The sequence below is a fragment of the Dermochelys coriacea genome, chromosome 3, assembly GCF_009764565.3.
Source record: "Dermochelys coriacea isolate rDerCor1 chromosome 3, rDerCor1.pri.v4, whole genome shotgun sequence".
NCBI classification, from domain to species: domain Eukaryota; kingdom Metazoa; phylum Chordata; order Testudines; family Dermochelyidae; genus Dermochelys; species Dermochelys coriacea.
The window spans coordinates 196,188,376-196,210,196 of NC_050070.1; the positions used below are offsets into that span (position 1 = coordinate 196,188,376).

The 21,821-nt window shown below is 42.6% G+C and overlaps 2 protein-coding genes across 5 annotated transcripts in view; one reads left to right on the forward strand and one right to left on the reverse strand.

Annotated features, from left to right (window-relative positions):
• Positions 1 to 1,270: 1,270 nt before the first annotated feature.
• On the reverse strand, positions 1,271 to 20,178 carry MDH1 (malate dehydrogenase 1). Its single transcript, XM_038396312.2, has 9 exons — positions 19,789 to 20,178; positions 9,813 to 9,911; positions 8,668 to 8,764; positions 7,594 to 7,769; positions 5,935 to 6,057; positions 5,588 to 5,764; positions 2,618 to 2,731; positions 2,259 to 2,348; positions 1,271 to 1,609 (listed from the first exon to the last, which is right to left on the reverse strand). Exons 1-9 carry the CDS (start codon positions 19,789 to 19,791, stop codon positions 1,484 to 1,486), a joined length of 1,005 nt encoding a protein of 334 aa, XP_038252240.1. The 5' UTR covers positions 19,792 to 20,178; the 3' UTR covers positions 1,271 to 1,483.
• The window catches only part of LOC119853343 (WD repeat containing planar cell polarity effector), a 256,988-nt gene continuing 255,291 nt past the window's right edge, over positions 20,125 to 21,821 (forward strand). For 2 of the 4 annotated variants that reach the window (XM_038396310.2, XM_043512045.1), the window contains exon 1: positions 20,126 to 20,316. Coding sequence is in view for 3 of the 4 variants with exons in the window: in XM_043512045.1 (XP_043367980.1) it covers positions 20,195 to 20,316 (122 nt within the window). In the remaining variant the exon portion in view is untranslated. Of the gene's footprint in view, positions 20,317 to 21,821 lie in introns of all 4 variants that reach the window. The other 2 variants (XM_043512042.1, XM_043512046.1) reach the window with 2 other exon arrangements.

Sequence of the window (21,821 nt, forward strand, 5' to 3'; positions counted from 1 at the left end):
CAGCCAAACTGTGCTGACAAGCCTGAGTCTTTAGAGAGGCACACGGTTTATTGCTCATTTTTTTCCTCCCGATGGGCCAAATCTCTCAGGGTGCAAAGAAGGAAAGAATTTGGCCTTATAAGTTTTGGGGACGTCTCTTGAAGAGACAAAATAGTAACAGCTGCAATTATGTGAGAATAAGTATCAATTTGCTTTTCTTCCATCATCTGGCTCAATTTCCTCACAACTTCAGAAATGAAGCTGTTGTGCCAGCTCCCCTAATACTCTAGCATGCATCTACTCTAGAAGTGGGTGGAAGGAGAGAGCTGCTCTAAACACAAGATGTAGTCTTTGGCTGCCTATGTCCTCTAAACACCCATTCAGCAGAGAGCGAGATACTAGTACATTCACAATAATTGCTTTCATTAGTTAGCAGGGAACTGTAGTCAGGGATTAAAAGGAGGTAGACATGCAGGTAAGCAAAAGAATCTCACTTGAATGCTTGAGTCTGTCACAGGACCGTGACCCAGATTACAAATTAGTAGTTTTTCCTATTAAGCTAATATCCGTCAGTTGTACCACAGACATCTTTTCACATTTCTAGGTATCTGCTGTATCTGTATTCTAGTCCTGAACTACTGCAGCTCCTGAGCTCTAATTAGAATGTTTAATTTACCCATTCCAGGACAAAACTAGTCTGTTTTTCTAAACAGAGCACAAATAGAATAAAGGGGTATTTTAGTTGGAAACACTGAAGTGCTAAATCATTAATAAGACTTCCCAAAGACGTGTAGTTGCCTATATCCACCTTCTAAGCTTTGCTCTTTTCCCCTGCCCTTTTACTCAAGGTTGAACACAAGAGAATAATTTTTACAAAACCATCAGTTATAGGGCTGCCCAGAGAGGTATCCTGCCCATCACACAATTTACAGAGGCAAAAGTATGTTTAAAAGTCAGAAAAGACAGGCAAAAGGTGATCGGTATCCATTGTGCAATTAACCATCCTTTAATGTTTCTGTTACAAACAGTGAAGTGTAACCAGAGTGAACAGTACATGCTCTGTATCCATCAACTAATTTCCTTCTTGCTCTTTTAAAATAGGAAAGTATTAGTTCAAGGAGAACTACTGGCATTTTTATCTTCCTTTTAATATTAAGCCACTTGAATGTTAACCCTGATCTCTAGATAATAATTCAAATGCCACCAGTGCCAATTTCTGAACAAGACTGAATTACTATTCTCTATTGGATACAGAAATCATGTATTACTGACAAGTTTTGGGAGGGGCGGGGGGGGAACAGAACAGATTTTGAATCGCTTGTATGTTTAATTGCCAAGAACTCTTAATAGGCACAAGTGTACCAATAAGCATGTGACCTTTAAAATGAATGATTGCCACAAAACAAAAGCTTGAGTACAGCAACAGCATGGGTTACTAGATTTACAGACGACTTTTAGACTCTTCAGCTTTTAAGGGATTTTCTAAACCTTGATGATCAGCTAGTCATGGACTGGAAATAAATGCCACAGCAGTCTCCTTTTCTTCCATCAACTCCTTTGCAGTCAGATCCATCTTCTCTCGGGAGAAGTCATTAATAGGAAGACCTTCAACAAACTTCCAGGTTTTATCCTGTTTGAAAGTTAGTCTGTATGAGAACAAAGTCTTGTACGGTCTAAAAGCAGCACTTAATTTTGCAGTTTAGGTACTACAGTGAAATGAGCGACACCTCTGAACACAAATGCTAATCTGTGGTCCAGAAATTGTGTGAGAAACCAACTGAAACCAAGTGATGGTGTGGAGCAGATCTGTCTCTCGAAGTCTGCTGTAGTTTAGTGACTAGAGTTTGCCACCTGAATGAGAAATCCCATTCTAGATAACAGTTACAAGATTGGGGATTTTTACATGCAAATTTACCATAAACAAGCTTACTGTGAAGTAGATGGACTTATGTCTCTAATTTTTTCTTTTTTACCTGAGAAGTTTTAAGAGCATTAATATTTTTTTCAAATTCAATGTAGAAGGTTAGTTGCAGTGTATTCTTTCTACCTCCTTCTCCCTACCCTTCAGACTATGCTTTTCTGCAGCCATCCAATATTCATTTGACAAATTATGGAACTGTGAGCGTAATGGGCATCTCACAGTGGGCAGAAATATGTTGAAAGCTGGCTTCACAGCACCAACGGTCAAAATCCTAAAATGCTACCACTGAAATCTACATAACCTCCCCCTCAAGACATTTCAAAAGTTAAACCCTGATAGATTTAACTAGTGTAGTTACCTTGATTACAACAGGGAATGAATAGAGCAAATCCTCTGGGATACCATAGGAATTTCCATCAGAAATGACTCCCATAGAAACAAATTCCCCCTGAAAACAGAAGTTAGTGATAAATAGCTTTCCTTGCTATTGCAGTGGCACAAATTTAATTACTTTCTTATAGAAACACCCCCCCCCCCCCCAAACACACACAGTCTATACTATAGAAAGCCTTGCTGCATTTGTTATAGTCCCAAGTGTGCAATATCTTCGGTCACACATGATTAGACAGATTAATCTACCCAGTGTTACTGCAGAAGGACATGAAAACACAAGAGATTAGTAACTAGCACCTCTGTATGTGCCACAGCAATATTTACCTCTGGAGTGCCAAACCAGATGTCCCTCACATGGTCACAGATAGCTTTGGCAGCTGACATTGCACTGGACAGCTTCCTGGCTTTAATAACAGCTGCACCACGTTGCTGAACAGTCTGTAGTAAAGACAAAAAAACCCCCCCAAAATTGGACATCTCATTTGCATATAGTCAATAAATGACACTAGGTTTAAGAAGCAAGCAGTGGCTTTGTCGTCTAGTTACTGCCAACAGACTACTGCTGGGGGAATTCTGTGCCACTGTGCAAGCACAGAATTTGTCCCCCGCAGAATAATTGATTCTGATGGGGAGGTGAAGGGAAGATGCACTTACACCTTTTGCCCACCACAAACTCATGTGGTGTCAGAAGAGGGCAGCTGGCTCATCGGAGGAAGCAGCCAGCTGTGGAGAGAGAAGGGGCAGCGGCTGACTTCCTGACAGTGCCCTGCCCATGTGAGGAAGCATTGGATATGGGAGGGACAGACAGAGGAGGACACACTAGGCTGCTGGGGCGTGGGTGGTGTGTCACACAAACTAAGGTTCAGAAGGGCTAGTGAGGGGGGACAGACTAGAGCAGGGGCACAGGAGCTAGTGGGGTGACAACATTGAGCCAGAGGCTGAACGGGGAGTGGGAGATACAAGGATACATGGGGACAGGACAGATATGCCTGACTGAATGGGAGAGGCTGGGGTCAGCCAGGGTTTGCATAGGGAAGGCTCATCAACAATCCCTCCCCCACTGTTCCATATTTCTTCCACCCACACCCAACAATTCTCAAGGTTCACTCCCAGGCTCCTTCGCAGCAATTATTTCCCTCTCCTGCATTCCTCCATTACCCGACTCCCCCAAGCCTTTGCACTTCTGAAGGGGGTGGGAAAAGTTTCTGTATTTTCGTTTAAATGAATTACTCAGAGTTCTGTATTCATATGCCTAGCAAGAAATTTGTCACACATTTTCTGAATCTTTTTTGTTGTCTATGTTGTTGTTAGAGACATACTTGATAACAGGTATTTTGAAATGAATTACCAAAAATAATTGAAATTGGCATGATTATATATTGTGTTATTTTGACAAATATGCAGAATTTTAAAATATTGTGCATAGAATTTAACTTTTTGGCACAAAAATCCCCCAACAGTAATTGTCATGGGAGAAAGTTTTGTATAGTCTTCACTAAAAACCCTCAGAGTTGGAGAGCAAGATGTTCACAGTTGAATTATGGCAGATATACAATCGTACCAATAAGCAGCTGTAACACCGAAGTAGAACAGGCTAACAGCCTAGAAATGTTCTGCAAGGGTCAAGGCCGATACACACTGAAGGGTTGGGGAGGCTGGCTGTGCTATGTTTCTTACTGTACCAGTTTTGTGGCTAGCAGCCTATCCTACTGGACTGTCAATGTAGGATCTTTCACAAGCGTCACATCAGGTGATCTGTACCAGTTTCGGTTCAGTAACTGAAGCTTTTTTTGACGTTTATAGGTAAGGCCCTACTCGAATTGCAGGATGATTGTCAAATAATTGTGACAGAGTTTCAGACAAGACGTGGAAAAAAGTAATAATGGACCTTTATTATTTGCAATAATTTGGAAAAACCTGCTCCCACTGTCAGCTGCCTGTCTGAGGGCTGGGGCTCCTGTTGTCGGCTGCACATCTGACAAAACTGTGGTGGAAGCCTAATACTGCAAAATCTACAATATCGCAAATTAAGTAGAGCCTAATGTATAGGTTAATTTATGGCAGAACATTTATAGTTTAGTGGCCAGCTGAAGACTAGAAGTGAACTACTTAACATGTGAGCTATCAAGCAACTTTAAAGATTATATAGAACCTATTTCACATGCTGTCGAGTCATTTGTAATGCCTGAAGATCCCTGTCTCTTTTCAAAGACACTTATGTCAGACTAACTAAGCTAATTGCTGAAATGTATACAAAAAAAAGCAAGTCTCATTCATGTACAATATTTATAACAGCCAAAGTTTGTTCACTGACTCTGTACCAGTTAGACCACAACTCATCCCCTAGGAAGCAAGCACCTCTGAACAGTCTTAATGTCCCCTCAAAACACACACACACACACACACACACACACACACACACGTAACAGATCAGCTATATGATATATCCATGAGGGCCTATCCCCGCTGTGTGCGGCAGGCCAGAGTCAAGGATCCAGCACTGAAGCCCTCCTGTTTAAATCTAGGGACTCCAGCACCTCAACTGTGAGAGAGTGTATAATAATTAATTAGAAAAAAGGGACTTCACAACCTTACAGAGCAAGCAAAGGACTTGTTCAATAGGTCAAACAAACTTAAACTGCACCCAGAAACAAGCTAGAAGGTAGCACAGCCTATGGAGCACAGGCAATCAAATTCTTTATGGGAACCATTGCTCAGCAGCCAAGCCACAGAATCCTTGAGTTAGAAAATGTCAGCCTTAAACACAAAAAAAAAAAAAAAAAAACAAAACAAAAAAAAAAACCCACACACAACCCCCCCCCGCCCCCAACCTGTCATCCCCAAGTGATGATCAGTGAATTCAGAGGGGAGCTTTTCCAATTCTATGGACTAAAATTACTGAAGAAAAAAAAAAAGTGAACTATCCTCTCTACAGAGGCTAGGACACCAGACTATACCCAGTGGCAGCTATTTTGACTCTCAACATTAACTTTCCCGGCTGATCATTTCAGCAGAAAAATCTAGCTAGCATGCTTATTTAGGTTTATGCAAAAGAAAGCACCACAGGAATAGGACTACAGATTTTAAAGATGCAAATATAGGATTATTCTGACAAGCTATTTGAAGACCAATCATTTTAGTAGGACTGGAAGATCTGCTTTGCTAAAGTTTCCCATAAGATTTCCATGGTGTGTATATTAACACTAGCTTTTTACCCTGAGTCATAATTAGTCCAACAGGAGCACAGTGTAGTACAATTACGCTGAGAGATCATTAGTGAACAGAAAATCTTACTGTGATAAAGTCACCCTTCAGCCAGCTGTCATCTTTTACAGCTTCATAAACGCCAACTTCCTTTCCTTGCACTTTCACCTTAGCATGGTTAACATCTGGGTACTGAGTGGAGGAGTGATTCCCCCAGATGATGACATTCTTCACATCACTAGCAGTTACACCAAGTCTCAGAGCAATCTAATTTGAATTTAGAAAAAAAAAAAAAAAAAAAAAAGGAGACATGGAATAGACTAATTTCAGCTACACTTTAAGTATAACAAACTACTTTCTGAGAGAGCTTAAATTTAAACATTTCTTTATAAGACAGACATAAGAAGGTCTTCTAGCCCTGGATGGATTCATCCTACCTGGGATTTAGCTCTGTTGTGGTCCAAACGAGTTAGACAGCTGAAGTTTTCTTTTGGTATTGAGGGAGCCGACTTTGAAGCAGTCAGGCAGTTAGTATTTGCTGGATTTCCTACCACCACAACCTAGGAAGGCAATGAAGGGGAGTGGGACAAGAAGAGAAGTCAACTTTTTAGCCAAGCTACAGTTTCTGCAAATTCATTTCCCTCAGCTGGGTAAACACAACGTTCAGCATTTGTAAAGAAAAGGCTTTACTCCAAAGAAACTGTCAAGAAATGAAGACAAAAAGTCTTGTTTAAATCCTAACCATATTGTATGCAATCACTAACTGAAAGTCTTTTTACAAAAAAAAAAAAAAAAAAAAAAAAAAAAAACCACACACACACACAAAAGGATATCAGAAATATAGAATCACAGAACAGTTTAAATGCTTCTTTACAAGTGCCTCTATAATAAAGGAAGCCAGTATTTTAGAGGTCAGCGCTGCTGACCTCCAGTCTAGTTACCCTGCTGCGCAAAAATCCCCCACAATCTCTTAATACATTAAAAGGACTATACACTATAAAGAACTACACTATACAAACTAGTCAGCTCTTTGCTTGCTTGCTTTCTCCTCTCCTTGCCCCCCCCATTAAAGTTTTCCATTTAAGGTAGTTCTACTAGATGACACTGCTTTACATGATCAGTTATGACTGAAGCAATTGTTGCCTATTTGAAGTAGGATGCTGTGTCTCAAGTTAAATCAATCAGTTTCTCTAAATATGAAAAGGACAGATTAATTGATGAAGAAAACAGTGTCAAGCTCCATACAGCCTCCATCTAGTGAGCTGATCTAGAGACATGCTTTTATATTTCCCTTTTTGATATTCAACTTCTTAGTTCCCCATTACTCTGTAATAACTGATGCTAATTTTTATTTCAACTGTAGAAAACACTCTACAGCCCTGTAGACTCAGCAGGAAGTTCATCAGCTGAGGAAGCAGGCATTAAAGTCAGTTACAAAGCACAGTGGGAGCATGAGTACAAGATTAGGAGCTGTAGGAGGGAAGCCACATGATTCTATTCATTGTACCTGAGCTACTGGAAAGAGACATTTAAAAGAACCTCTCCAATGTGACTTTAAAAACTAAACAAAGCCTTTTTTATTTTGTGACTTTTGACTGATACAGAAGTCATTAAATTAAAGCTACAGATTCATATGAAATAGGAGCTAAGTTTGCATTGGTAAACTTGCTGTTCATCTGCATGGTGATACTATCGATAGGAGGCCACCTTGTCTCACTCTGCTGCTCCTCAGCTCTGAAGAGTAACTGCAGAACACTACACATTCCTACCTAGAAGATGGTTCATCTTCTGTCAGTGACTGGACTGGGATCATTCCCTAGATCAATTAGGGGGTTTAACAGGATGCCTCCATGCAGGCTTTGGCCAATTCAGAGCATTTGAGAAGCAAGTCTTCCGTAAAACAAAATTAGTCCTATGCTACATCTGTACTACTCTACAGCTCTTGCTGGGATCTTTAAGTTGCTTGGTAAAGAGTTTCCAGTTAAAAAAATAAAATTCAGTTTCTGTCATTGTGCAAGGCACTGAATTTAGCCGTATAGAGTGAAATTTGTTAGTCTCTAAGGTGCCACGGGTACTCCTTTTCTTTTTGTAATCACCTTGACAGTCTTCTTGGCATACTTGTCCAAGGCTGCACCCTGGGATTTAAAAATTTTCACATTTGCTTTGAGTAAATCTTTCCTCTCCATGCCCTCTCTCCTTGGCATGGAGCCAACCAGAACTGCTATATCAAGATCTTTAAATGCAACCTCCTCCTTGTCTGTTGCGATGACCTCTGTAAGCAAAGGAGGGAAGAGACAGAATTAGTAACAGACCAAATCTTTTGGGGAATTCTATGGCAACATCAATGGAATTATTCTTTGGACTACCTTCTATTTAAAGCACTAATCAGACAGGCAGTTGTGACAAAGACACACCCAGAGAGCAAATGCCCATCTTTACTAGTTTAATCACTGCTCTTTCCTTAAACTAAGTTGTCGATGGGTGTTAGCAACTTCCTAATGTGAATGAATTATGCATCCTCATTTGTTTGCCTGTACCCTTTGAGGAGTACTATGTATAGGGTACATCACTTCCCCATCCCTTCCAACCCATGTAATGGCATTGGATTTTTGTGTATGACCCAAATGAGTTTTCCTTTCCCCAGTAACCAGCAATATCAATTCACACTGGAGAAGGTTGAGTAAGACTACATAGTCTGGGAAGTTTTATTTATCAACCGATATTTGAAACCCATTACTACAATAACGACATCATTGCCCATTAGCTCACTTTCTTCCACCTCAAGAGACTATACTCGAGAATCCAGACTTTGTTACACAAGTTGATCACTGAAATAAAGACAAAATTGAGAAATGACTTTATTTTAAAGAGTTTGTGTTTTATAACTCTCTCAGAAAAAACGACTGGCATATCAGAAAAGACAAAGCTATTTCACTACTAGACCAGGAGGCCCATCATGACATGTTAGTTCAAGCAGCCAACTATTTGCCATCTTACTTTCAAAAGGTTTAAATAATATAAACCAAAATTCCCAATCATTACGTATGCAAATACCAATTTTGCATATGCAAGTATTACACCCATATCTGAAGAGTTGATCTATTTCTCTTACAGTTTGCAGTTAATCAAGCTAAATTAACTTTAAGAAAGTCTGTATTCCTTTTGGTCACCTCTCAGCAGCGGAAGAGCACAGTCTTGCAGTTCCATCATTACGCCATCCAATACAGTCATCATGGGAGTGATATCCAGCAGTATAAGAACAAGAGGCTGTAAAACAAAGTAATTTAAAAGCATATGGAACAATAATTGAAAACCTGAAGCCTACACTTATTTCCTCCTGCAGCCAGATATTAGTTAATATCACCTTTTGGAGAGATGGGAATGTATAACAGCCGATTTACTAAGACAGAGTGACTAACAGCATCACAATTCAGCATTGAATGCATACAAAAACCAGGATGCAGAATAACTCAAGGCTCTATTTCTTCTCTTCAGGCTCACTATTAGGGTTGGCAACGGTCTAATCACACAAACCCAAACACCCTTGCCCTGCCCACTCCATCTCCCCTCCCTCTGTTGCTCACTCCCTTTCACCAGGCTGGCACAGGGGGTTGGGGTGCAGGAGGAGGTGTGGGCTCTGGGCTGAGCCTGAGGCAGGGAATTGGGGTGCAAGCTTTGGGAGGGAGTTTGGGTGTTGGAGGGGGCTCAGGGCTGAGGCAGGGGGTGCAGGCTCTGGGAGGGAGCTCAGGGCTGGATTTCAGCTGGTTGGCAGTACAGCGGGGCTAAGGCAGGCTCCCTGGCTGCTCTGGCCCTGCGCTGTTCCTGGAAGCGGCCAGCACTTGCCTGCAGCCCGGAGCGGGGGGGGGGGGGGGGAGGGAAGAGAAAAGGGAGAGCCAGGAGGCTCTGTGCACTGCCTCTGCCTGCAGGTATCACCCCTGCAGCTCCCATTGGCTGCAGTCACACAGAGACACCCGTCCACCTCCCAGGGACCAGAGGGACATGCTGGCCACTTCTGGGAGCGGCATGGGGCCAGGGAGCCTGCTTTAGCCCCACTGCGCTGCTGAACTTTTAACGGCCTAAAATCTCCCCATTTGGCTTCAGTAGCCTCTGGGAGATAGAGCCCAATACTGGGCGACTCCTGGCAAAACCAGGAGGGGGGTTAGCACCCTTACACTCAGAACAGTAACTTATGTCTTTGCATGAAATGTGAAGGCTCACAGGAAAACTTAACTGCAAGTTTATTAAGAGATTTTACAGATTCTAGTTTCTTCAACACTCTTGAATAAGACACGTGACAGTTCAGTTTAACCATTACCTGTTCTTTGCCAAAGACATCTCCCTTGGCAATGCTGTAGAGCAGAGAATAAGCAATCTGACCAGCAGCTCCAGTCACTAGGACTCTAATTGGTTCAGACTGTAAAAGAAATAGACAGACTTAGCTAACACATTGCTGGTAATACAGTTTTCCCTGGTTAGAGAGCCATTAAGCATTTTCAGCAGTTATTGTAGAAAGAGCATTCAAATACTTCTGGATGTGAAGCATGTGCAAAAACCCAGCACAGGGTCAGCTCCTAGGATTCTGCTTCTCTTTCAAACCAATAGCTGCACTCCCAAACGTCTTCTGGTAGCAGACCAGACCTGCAGAAAGGTAGCCAAAAAGCTGCAACTTGAAACCCCAGAACTGGAAATATTCCAAGGCTTGTTTGCACTTTGTACGTCAGAGAGTGATGGGGAGTATTTTTAAATGAAGGCCAGAACAATTTAATGTATGGGGAAAAATACTGCCTTTTTAAAGCATAGGCACTTCAAATACAGAGTCACAAAATTCCATTAGACTACAATGTAGCTTTTATGCTTCAAACTTATTGGAGAGCCTGCTCAAGTCTTCAGAAGACTGGCAGAATATGCAGCATAGAATTACATCACACTATATTAGACTGCTCTCATTACAGTAATTTGCAGATTTACTTGCAAGTGGAAATTTGTAGAATAATGCAAACCTAGATATCTGATTGAGCTGTAAATAGGATACCAACTAAAAAGTTATGGAGCAATTCAAGTGATATGCTCAAGAAAGATCTTGGAATCATTGTGGATAGTTCTCTGAAAACATCCACTCAGTGTGCAGCAGCAGTCAAAGAAGCTAACAAAATGTTGGGACTCATTAAGAGATAGATAATAAAAACAGAAGATATCATATTGCTGCTATATAAATCCATGGCACGCCCACATCTTGAATACTGGGTGCAGATGTGGTCACCCCATCTCAACTTGGGAAAAAGACAACTAAGGGGGGGGGAAATATGACTGAAGTCTATAAAAATCATGATTGGCATGGAGAAAAATAAATAAGGAAGTGCTATTTACTCCTTCTCATAACACAAGAACTAAGGGTCAGCAAATGAAATTAATAGGCAGCAGATACAAAAACAAAAAGGAAGTATTTTTTCCCTCACATAAACACAATCAGTCTGTGGAACTCTTTGCCAGAGGATGTTGTGAAGGGTTCAGAAAAGAACTAGGTAAATTCATGGGAGGATAGGTCCATCAATGGCTATTAGCCAGGATGGGCAGGGATGGTGTCCCTAGCCTCTGTTCCCACAAGCTGGGAATGGGTGACGGGATGGATCACCTGACGATTACCTGTTCTGTTCATTCCCTCTGGGGCACCTGGCATTGGCCACTGTTGGAAGACAGTATACTGGGCTAGATGGACCATTGATATGACCCAGTATGGCTGTTCTTATAAAACAAAGCAGCAGGCAAAAGGCTGGTGTGTATACAGTTTTTCCACTGTCCAAGAATCCCCCCCGCCCCCAACATCCAGAGGCCAAGGGAAGAGTGGTGTGTGTTATGTCAAGTTCTCATACAGCCTCAGACCAATCTCTGGGGTTTGAGGTTAAGCTGCCATATCTGCAAGTGTGAAAAATACCAAGGATGAAAAGAGCAAGACCTCTTTGTTTTAGAGCTTGTTTACACTAGGAAGGTTTTGTTTGTATGGTTATGCTGGCAAAAACTCTAGTGTGAACATTTATATGGATATGAAAGTACTTATACCAATTATGACGATGCCCAGGAAAGGTGACCCAGACATGTAGTAATGGAGTTGGAAAGTAGTAGCAAGCTGCTAGAGTTTGTGTTACCAAGTGCAACATGTACGATCATCAACATCATCAATGGCCTGTTTGAAACAGGCCAACAAAGTATAAGACAACCTGGATGCATCCTTGCTCAAAACACTAGCCCATGATCAATCATATCATCATCTGATGAAGAGCTCTCCATGATTTAAGGTTCACTTGCCTCCTGAGAGGTAGTGTCCCTCCATATTGCTCTCAAGCAACAGACAACAAATCAAGCCAGGGAAGAGAAGAACAAACAAAAAAAAAAAACCAAACAGAATTTCGAGTCTGGAAAATTGTGACAGTTCTGAATTCCAGCAAACACATGGAAGCATTTCCCTCAGTTACAGAAGCCTCAGTGGATGCTGAGGCAGTGTGGGAAAAGCAAATGTCTGCTGAAGTTCTCAGCTATATTAAAAAGGAAACATCAGGACTTATTTGATGAGAATGTCAGTTCTTGAACTCACCACATGTTGCCCTCCCAAGTCTACACAGCAGACAAGGATTCTGCAGCTAGGAAGCCTGTACATCATTGAGTAAAGCAGACTTCAGCAAATGAAAAACCATTAGTGGAAAAAGGAACTGGCAGAAGACTGCAAAAATACCAAATGCTTTTTTGCTTGCCTTTGTGCTGTGTATGGACCGAGATACACTAGAATAACCTCTATATGAGCACCAGACAGCAACAGACTCTTAACTGACAAAAAGAAATACTTGGCCAACGGATGAAACATTTCATTTGGCATCTCAGTCACCCTTCCAAATGCTCTTCCACAATGTTCACTGAAAGACTAGCTTATACTAGCCCCCAATTTATGACACTATAACTGCAATCAAGCAGTTGTCAAAAGGGAAAGCACATGGACTAGATGACATTCCAGAAAATATCTATAAACTGGGTGGCTACCACACTCCAGTGCACCTCACACGGCTCTTCTGCATTATCTGGGAGCAAGAGTCACTGCCACAGGATTTTTAGGATGCCAACATTGTCCACCTCTATAAATAGAAGAGGGATAGGGCAAACTGTGATACTTACTGTGACATTTCCCTGTTGCTGGGAAAAACTTAAGATCCAGTCAAGAATTAGTAACAAGACCTAACTATCCTCCTCAAATCTCAGTATGGAGGTCTGTCTGTATGGGGCACTACAGACATGATCTTCACAGCCAATCAGCTTCAGGCAGAGTGCATGGAGCAAAACCATGGTCTTTGTCGACTCAGCTAAAGCTTTAGACTCTAAATTGCAAGGGACTCAGGAAAGTTTCGTTCATGTTTGGATGACCTGTAGAGTTTCTGTCATTCAGTGCTTCCATGATGGGAAGATGGCCAGTGTGGTGGAAAATGGTGAGTATCAGACCCTTTTCCAGTCATCAGTGGCACCAAACAAAGTCAAGTGCTGGCTCCCACATGCTTTTCCATCCTTTTAAAAGCTATGCTTAAGGATACATTTAATGAGATTGACAGAAGAGTATTTATCTAGATCCACATTGATGAGAAGTTTTTCCAATCTGCAGTGCTTTCATTTCATTAAGCAGCTTTTTTTTTTGGCTGATTGTGCAATGGTTGCTTATTCGATGCAGGACATTCAGTTTATAACTGATCACTTTGCTCGTGCAGTCATTCATTATGGTTTCACAATCAGCCTAAAGAAAACAGAAGTACTGTACCAACCAATGTTTGAGCATGTCTACCCAATTATTAAGATCAACAAAACCCCTCCAGTCCATGGAGAAATTTTGCTATCTAGGGATTATGCGGTCACAATTGATGAGATTATCCATCACATAGCCAAAGCCAGCTCTGCATTTGGAATACTGTCACACCTCCTAGGGAATGACAGGGGCATCAAAAGTAAGTACTAAGCTAAATGTCTTACAACACTTCTATTCGGTTATGAGACATGGACAGTCACCACCACAACTATGCATACAGCACCGATCAAGTTTCCTATCTTCTGTCTGTTTGTAGGGTCGAATGGTGGGACAAGATTCACAATATCAAAATCCTTAATCGTTGTAATTCTCGTTCATGTGGGGTACAGGAGTCGACGGGAGAGCGATCTGCAGTCGATTTGATGCATCAATCACTGCACGTTGATCCCCTGATAAGTGCAGACAAGCCCTCCATCACCATATCAGTATAGCTTATGATGGTTCCCAAAAATAGGACCCTCCCAAATTCATGGTCAATTTTACAGTCACAGGATTTTAAAAATCATAAATTTCATGATTTCAGCTATTTAAATATGAAAATTAACAGTGTTGTAATTGTAGGAGTCCTGACCCAAAAAGGAGTTTGGGTGGGGAGGGGAGGAGTGTCACAAGGTTATTGTGGGGGTCGGGGTGGGAGGGAGGTTTTTGTACTGCTACCCTTACTTCTGCATTGCTGCTGGCGGTGCCTTCAGAGCTGGGCGGTTGCTGCTTCTGTGCTGCCTCAGTCAGCAGCCACCTCTCTCCAGCCACCCAGCTCTGAAGGCAGCACAGAAGTAAGGGTGGCAATATGTGACACCCGCCCCCTGCAACCCCGTTTTGGGTCAGGACCCCCAATTTGAGAAACGCTGGTCTCCCCCGTGAAATCTGTATAGTACTGGGTAAAAGCACACAAAAGACCAGATTTTATGGTCTGTGATGCATTTTTCCATGGCTGTGAATTTGGTAGGGCTGTACTCACAAGATATAGTGGTATAAATGCTTCTACACTATGATAGGTTTCAGAGTAGCAGCTGTGTTAGTCGCTAAGGTGCCACAAGTACTCCTTTTCTTTTTTGCTTCTACACTGGAGCTTTTACTGACTCAGCTATACCAGAGCAAAGAGGCACAGCCCTTACCAGCATAGGTATGTCAGTTGAAGTTTTAAATTTAGAGCAGGCCTTGGGAAGGTAACAAAATCCCAGTTGGGAGTCTGGGCTAAGAGTTACCACCCTAGAGAAGCTTTTGTGGCTTTCCTAATGAAATCAGCTTCTGGATTTAACTGTGTTCCCCTTAAAGTGTTCAGAATCCAATCACTATGGCATCATGCTGGTGTTAGATAACCATAAAATGAGGCCATCTAGAAACAATCTGGTTTCATTTTATAAAATGAAAACAGCAAAAATTAGGAGATTAGACTATTAGGACTCCAAGGTATAAGCAAGTTGAGTTAGTCACTCCTACAGTAATTGTGTATTGTTAAACTCAAGTCAAATTGACTTTTTTTTAAAAAATAACTCGCTGTTACATATCAAAAAAATCTGTCTTTTGAATGTTTCCTGTTTTTTAGCATGTGAGGTTAAGCTCTCAGTTCTTGTTACTACAAGTCTTGAAGGTATTGGAATTTTTGGGGAAAAGGGAAAACAAAAAAAAAAAAAACTGTTCCAAGAATGATGGCTATATTACACAACCATACGATAGAGAAGCAGTGTTTTACATGTTTTTTGATCACAGAATCATGAATCTGGCTAGATGACAGAATTGTACAAGTGAGTTAGCATTATGTAACCTGCTTTGTATCAGATATTAAAAATCTAGTCTTCAGCAAGATGTTTCTGAAGGGGATCTGTTTTCTGTCAGAATAAGTGAAATGATGATCTTTCTGCTAGTTGTGGTGAAAAGAATGAAAAATGAACTTTTCACTCAATTACACGAACATTTACAAACCATCTTGAACAGGTCTTGAAATGGGACAACATGCAACACTGGCACACCAAAATTCTTGTGTTTTCTTCACTTCAAATTATAGTGTAATTTAGGGGAGAAGTTAGTAATACTGCACTTCTTGAAAAATGAAAGCGCGACTTCCAACTTAAATGATGATGCTATCGTGTTTTATTGGGGGAGAGGGGGGTTGGCACTGTTCCACTGGATTGTAACACTTCAGCAAATCAGGTGTGATCCCCCCTCCCCTACTAGTGTTACAAGCAACACTTAAGGAAATTTAATAGATTAAATTATTTTTATTTTACTCTATCCAGTCAGTTTCAACCCTTTCCCCTTTAGAATCAGTTTGCACAGGTAGGTCTTTAGCACAGCAACAGGAGACACAAGACTTGCATAGTAAAATGACAGGTTTCAGAGTAGCAGCTGTGTTAGTCTGTATTCGCAAAAAGAAAAAGGAGTACTTGTGGCACCTTAGAGACTAAAATTTATTAGAGCATAAGCTTTCGTGAGCTACAGCTCACTTCATCGGATGCATTTGGTGGAAAAACTTTTTTCCACCAAATGCACCCGATGAAGCAAGCTCTAATATGCTCTAATAAATTTGTGCTCTAATAAATTTGTTAGTCTCTAAGGTGCCACAAATACTCCTTTTCTTTTTATAGTAAGATGAGAATGCCACAAAAATTGGCTTGCGGGTTTGAGGCAGGTGTAGCACCCAGTATTACCAAACAAGGTCATAAAAATCATGGAGTTACTGTCCCTCCCCCACCACACCCACCCACCCACCATAACTGGCTTAAACTACTACTTCTTTTAAAGAAAAGGAGTACTTGTGGCACCTTAGAGACTAACAAATTTATTAGAGCATAAGCTTTCGTGAGCTACAGCTCACTTCATCGGAACAATGATGACTCACGAAAGCTTATGCTCTAATAAATTTGTTAGTCTAAGGTGCCACAAGTACTCCTTTTCTTTTTGCGAATACAAACTAACACGGCTGCTACTCTGAATACTTCTTTTAAATTGTCTCAATTTTATTTTATTATTTTATTTAGCTTTTACTATTTTATTAACTGTTTATTAGCCATCTAGGTTGAGCCTTTAGAATGTACTCACTTCATGTATTCAAGCTTCTTCTCTGCATGAATGAGTATTAGAGGTTTTTTTTCTTAGACAAAAACAGGTTTTCATGCATATAGTCTCTAGAGTCAGGAGCTAGGGAGTTAAAAACAACCACTAAATATTGTGATTTGTTTTAATCACAAAAATGGCAAGATATAGCAGCTCTGAGCCACTGAAGCTACTTTTAAAAATCAGTTTTGTTTTAAACTTGCTAGATGTCAAGATGATCATGTCCCTTTACATGGAGGCCCATTCTTTCAGAAAGGAACCTTAGGTACATAGGACAGTCATTTTAATCGGTGACTTGGCTCCTACACTGAACTTTAATAAGAATGCTTTCATGTTCTGGTAACTAGAGCAGTGACCTTTAGTCGTTGCAAGTTTTTGGAGTTTGTTACATGAAATATATAGAATAAGTTCAATTAACATATTTTGAAGCTATTTATACCTTCCCTGTCAAATTCAAAAAAGTGTGGAAGAGAGCCAGGAAAGGGTATGGAATATTTAGTTCTATACAAAAGAAAGGGTGGAAAAATAAAGTGTTTCATTGTATTAGTGTGTGCAGGACCCCTACATCCTCAGATCCCTTCAGAATTCTACTTGTGTTGTCTTTTGAAGCTAAGGACAATATATTAAAATAGCCTTTTTTAAAAGAATACTTGGTTACAGAGCACAAGCTTCCAATCTCAAACTTATGGCTGACATCAGCACAATTTATTTCCTTCCCCCCCATAATTCTATGTAAGTGCTTATTGCCTTAATTAGTATCTTTTGCAAAATACAACACCTTCAATTTTAAACAGATTTAGGACTTCTCAACTTGCTAGATACAGTACTATTTAACAAAACAAATAAGCTAGCAATGCTGCAGGTAGCTACAAAGGATAGTATCAAATTAATATTGGACTGTCCTCTGTCAGTAGAGAGGCAGAAGAACTCTATCCTACTACACAGAGGTGGACTGTGTTACAAAAGGCCTTGCCAATCTGTAACTTAATTACTAACTGTGATAATGTACCTTGCTTTACAACATCCAGGACAGTGGGATTGAGATGACAGTAGTCCATGCACAGTTCAAGTTTTAGCAGTAACCCACCTTGCTTGATAAAACATTTTAAAACTATAAGTAGTTAATATTACTGAAGCTAAAAGCTTAAGAGTCAGATATCAGACCAATAAGACTTGGCTGACAGACCAACTCATTTGAAGTCAGGTGGTAGCTGTGCTGGTCCCATATATGAGAAAAACAAGGTGCATGAGGGAATATCTTACAGAAGTTGGTCCAATAAAATAAATACGCTTTTGAGCTCTACAGAGGTCTTCTCATTTTTTTTTCCCCACCAACAAATTTGTTCCAATAAGAGATACTGCCTTAGTCACCTTGTCTCAGACTTTCATTCTGTCCTTTCTGCATTTGAGTAGAGGAATTAGTTGAGAAAACTGCATTCTGATACATTTCAGAGAGTGGTGAGACAATTTAGTGCTTGAAGTTACTAGCTATGTGCAAGTACTGTACCGATGAATGTTCCCCAGTCCATTCCTTTAAAACAGAAGTTGAGATAGGTGCTCCTAAATGTGAGTGTTGTTCACATGAGGATTTGGCTAATGGCAATTATACCAAATCATGGGGGACTTCATTTTCAGACATTTCAAAACTGTCGTCCCTAATTCTAAATGGTATTGGGAACATCCTGAATTGACATGACTGGAGTAGTGAACATGAAATCAAAATGATAAGGTTCTCCAGGGACTAGACATCACTAGCGTAGCATTTTAGACACAAACAAAACAAGAGTGGAGTAGAAAAATCTGGAATTGAAGAGCAGGATTTAGGGTCAAAGAAGACATGAGGGGCAAACAAAAGAAAACTACACACAACAAAAAAAACAAAAACAAAACACAAAATAAATCCATTACTAGAGATGGAAGAAGGGTCATCTACGTATATACGTTAGATAGTGACAGGAAGCAAGTAATTTATACATGCCACAGTAAGCAATATCATATCACTTTACACATTTAACCTGAACAAATTTCTAGATGCATCATAGATAGGAAATGGAAGTGACTTGAAACTTTTAAGGCCAGAGCACAGGCCGGGTGCACCTTATTGTTACACCAGAAAGGACAGAAGCAGTGTAATGAATATAGCTCCTTGCAATGCTTTTAGTGACATCATTAACACCTATTTTAATGGAGAAAGGAGAATGTTTATATCTCAGGCCTTTCCAAGCAAAACAGTTTTTCAACTCAACCATTTCACTATTACCATAAGAAGAAATGCAATCGAAATCCAGGGCTGGTGTCTGGGATTAGTTCCAGCGCCCATCCCTTCCTACCCAACTACATCATTTGAACCTGTCCAAGTCACACAGCTCAAACAGAAAAGGAACTGGAAAGTAACACAGAGAAGAACATGCATCCGATGAAGTGAGCTGTAGCTCATGAAAGCTTATGCTCTAATAAATTTGTTAGTTTTTAAGGTGCCACAAGTCCTCCTTTTCTTTTTACAGAGAAGAATGTCGTATAATCCCCATAACCACTGACATTCTAGATCAGGATACAGCACTTTATGGAAAACACTGAATTATAATTGCTAGTTTGAATGCTGCAGCAGACATGCACCTCCTGGCTGGAACAGTTTGAGACTCAGGTGCGCTTCTTCCACAATAACTCTCTGGAGAACACTTTCAAAGTCACCTCGAGACACTGCAGCGACGTCACCCACTTCCCCTCCCGCACTCCAGCGATTAATAGGCGGTTTCTATAAAACTACCCCAGGATTTTACCCAGCAGCTGGCAGCTCTGTCCACAACCACTGCTCATGCCGATGTGCCCGCGGCAAGCGCCCCAGTCTGCAGCGTTCGGCAACCACTCCAGGCTCCGGCCCAGGCTGCAGGCTCCGTGTCCTCTGCTGCAAGGATAAGGGGTCACCCCAGCATAGGAACGATGGCGCCTGACCTCTAAACGTGGCCGCCCGGTCGCGGGGCCCCTTCTGCTCGCCCTACCCCCGACCCTCCTGCCAAGGACGGGCGCAGGCTACAGGCTACGCCCCCGTCCCACCAGGGGCTGCACAGGGTCACCCCCCTCCACACACACATCGGGGGGGGCGTTGGGGGCTCCGTACCCCCGCCCTCACCCCAGGTAGGGGGTACAGGTCGCCCACATACACGGAGAGGGGGTGGGGATCTGCATCCCAGGCCCTCACTCCAGGTAGGAGATACAGATCTCCCACGTACACAGAGAGGGGGATCTGTACCCCAGGCCCTCACCACATGTAGGGGTTAGCCTCTCACACGTACGGGGAGGGGAAGGGAAGGGAGAATCTGTACCCCCAGGCAGGGGTTACCACCATATTCTCCAGAGAGAGGGGGAGCTTCGTATCCCCCGCAGGCCGAGCGGTACTGACCATGGCTGGGCGAAGCGGCTTGTCCGGCTGTGTCGCTGCCTAGCCTCAGGGTCACCTCTAAGCACAGCTAAGGCGGCAACAACAGCAACCCCACGCACGGCGCTGAAGGTATTAAGCGGGAGAAGGAGGGGGCAGATCCCAGCGGGCCGCCCCTCGCCGCGCAGCCGCCTGGGTGCTGTAGTCTCTGTCCACCCTGCTCTCCGCACGTTCCGTTCAGTCTCGGTCTCGGGAGTACTACAACTCCCAGCATGCACCGGGTCAGCCTCGCTGCCGTTTACAGTAGCTCGTGCCCAGCCTCTTTTCACCTCCCCACCAAGCGCTGAGGCGCGCCCGCGTGACTGTCGGACACAGGCAAAACGGAAAACAGCTTCCCCAGTCTCCGCCAGGGGGCGCTACAGCTCATTGTATGCGCATGCGCTACAGAAGACACGTGGCCCGTGTTTATCTTTGCGCATGTGCTAGGCGCAGAGCCGGGAGGTCGGGGGACGGTGTGTGTGCAGAGTCGACGCTCCTGTTTCGGGCGAACCGGTGAGTGCGCGCATGCGCAGCCAAAGAGGCGAACGGTTGCATTATGCATTGACCTGTTCGCAAGCGCAAGAGACGAGGTGAGATTGCAGGGGTGCGTGCGCATGCGCACCCAAGTTGTTTCCTTCGTTGCCCAGTGACGAGCGCAGAGCGCGCTGTTGCTAGGACCCGGCGGACGCTGAAACCGTTACGGCTCCGGTCTCGCTCCACTTCCTGCCGTTCCCTGTGAGGTGAACGGGACCCTGGCCAGCGACCCCCCCCCCTCCGGGCGCTCGGCGGGGTGGGCTGCCCGGACTGAGGGGCGGTTGGGCCCCTGAGGTGGAGGCGGCAACTGTGGCTTCCCCGGTGTTTGTCCCGGGGCTTCACTCTTGCCGCTCCTTTCGCTGCAGGCCGGGCGGAGGGGCGTGACTGGCCGCGCGCAGGCGGGGCTCCCCCGTGGGGACGCCGCGGGCTAAAGGGGAGCGAGTGGGGAAGATGTGGCAAGGCCGGGATACGCAGCACTGGAGAAATCCGACTACAGGCCTGGCTACACGGCACCGCCCCCAGGTCGGGCCCCGGTGCGGGCCAACGTGCTGCTGCGCTGTAGCTCTCCCGTGTGGTCCCGGCCAGCGCGAACCTGGGACCCGTCAGTTGCTGCCCACAGCAGACAGGGGACGGATCACTCAGGGGGAGGGACTAAATTAATTCTGTTTCCCTCACCTTTTTCCAAAAAGAAAAGGAGGACTTGTGGCACCTTAGAGACTAACAAATTTATATTATAAATAAATAAATGTTGTTAGTCTCTAAGGTGCCACAAGTCCTCCTTTTCTTTTTGCGAATACAGACTAGCACGGCTGCTACTCTGAAACCTCACCTTTTTGTCTCCTACTGAAATGTTGCGATTTTGGGGAAACCTAGTAGATACCAGGTTTCAGAGTAGCAACCGTGTTAGTCTGTATTTGCAAAAAAGAAAAGGAGTACTTGTGGCACCTTAGAGACTAACAGATTTATTTGAGCATAAGCTTTCGTGAGCTACAGCTCACTTCATCGGATGCATTCGGTGGAAAATTCAGTGCATCTGATGAAGTGAGCTGTAACTCACGAAAGCTTATGCTCAAATAAATCTGTTAGTCTCTAAGGTGCCACAAGTCCTCCTTTTCTTTTTGCGAATATTTCCTGTAAAAGACTTAGTTGCTGTATTCTTAATAGCTACAATTAGTTGTCTTTTTTCCCATAGTTCATTTTATAAGCTCAGTGTGAGAGACTGCATAAGCATAAAAGCTATAGTGGAAATTACCCCAAAATTCTTATTATGAAATAAAAGTCCTGAATTACTTCATTGTATTTCAATGGGCTTTCATTCTGTTCACAGAAGAGAAGCCTCAAGCTGATCTTTAGGAAATTGGTTGCACTTTATATTAAGATTCCATTTATAGTTTATAAAAACATTAATAAATGATTAGTAGATGTTTTAATACACAGTTCATCCATTTTACATCAGTCCTTTTAGATTTTTATAGAGTCCAGTA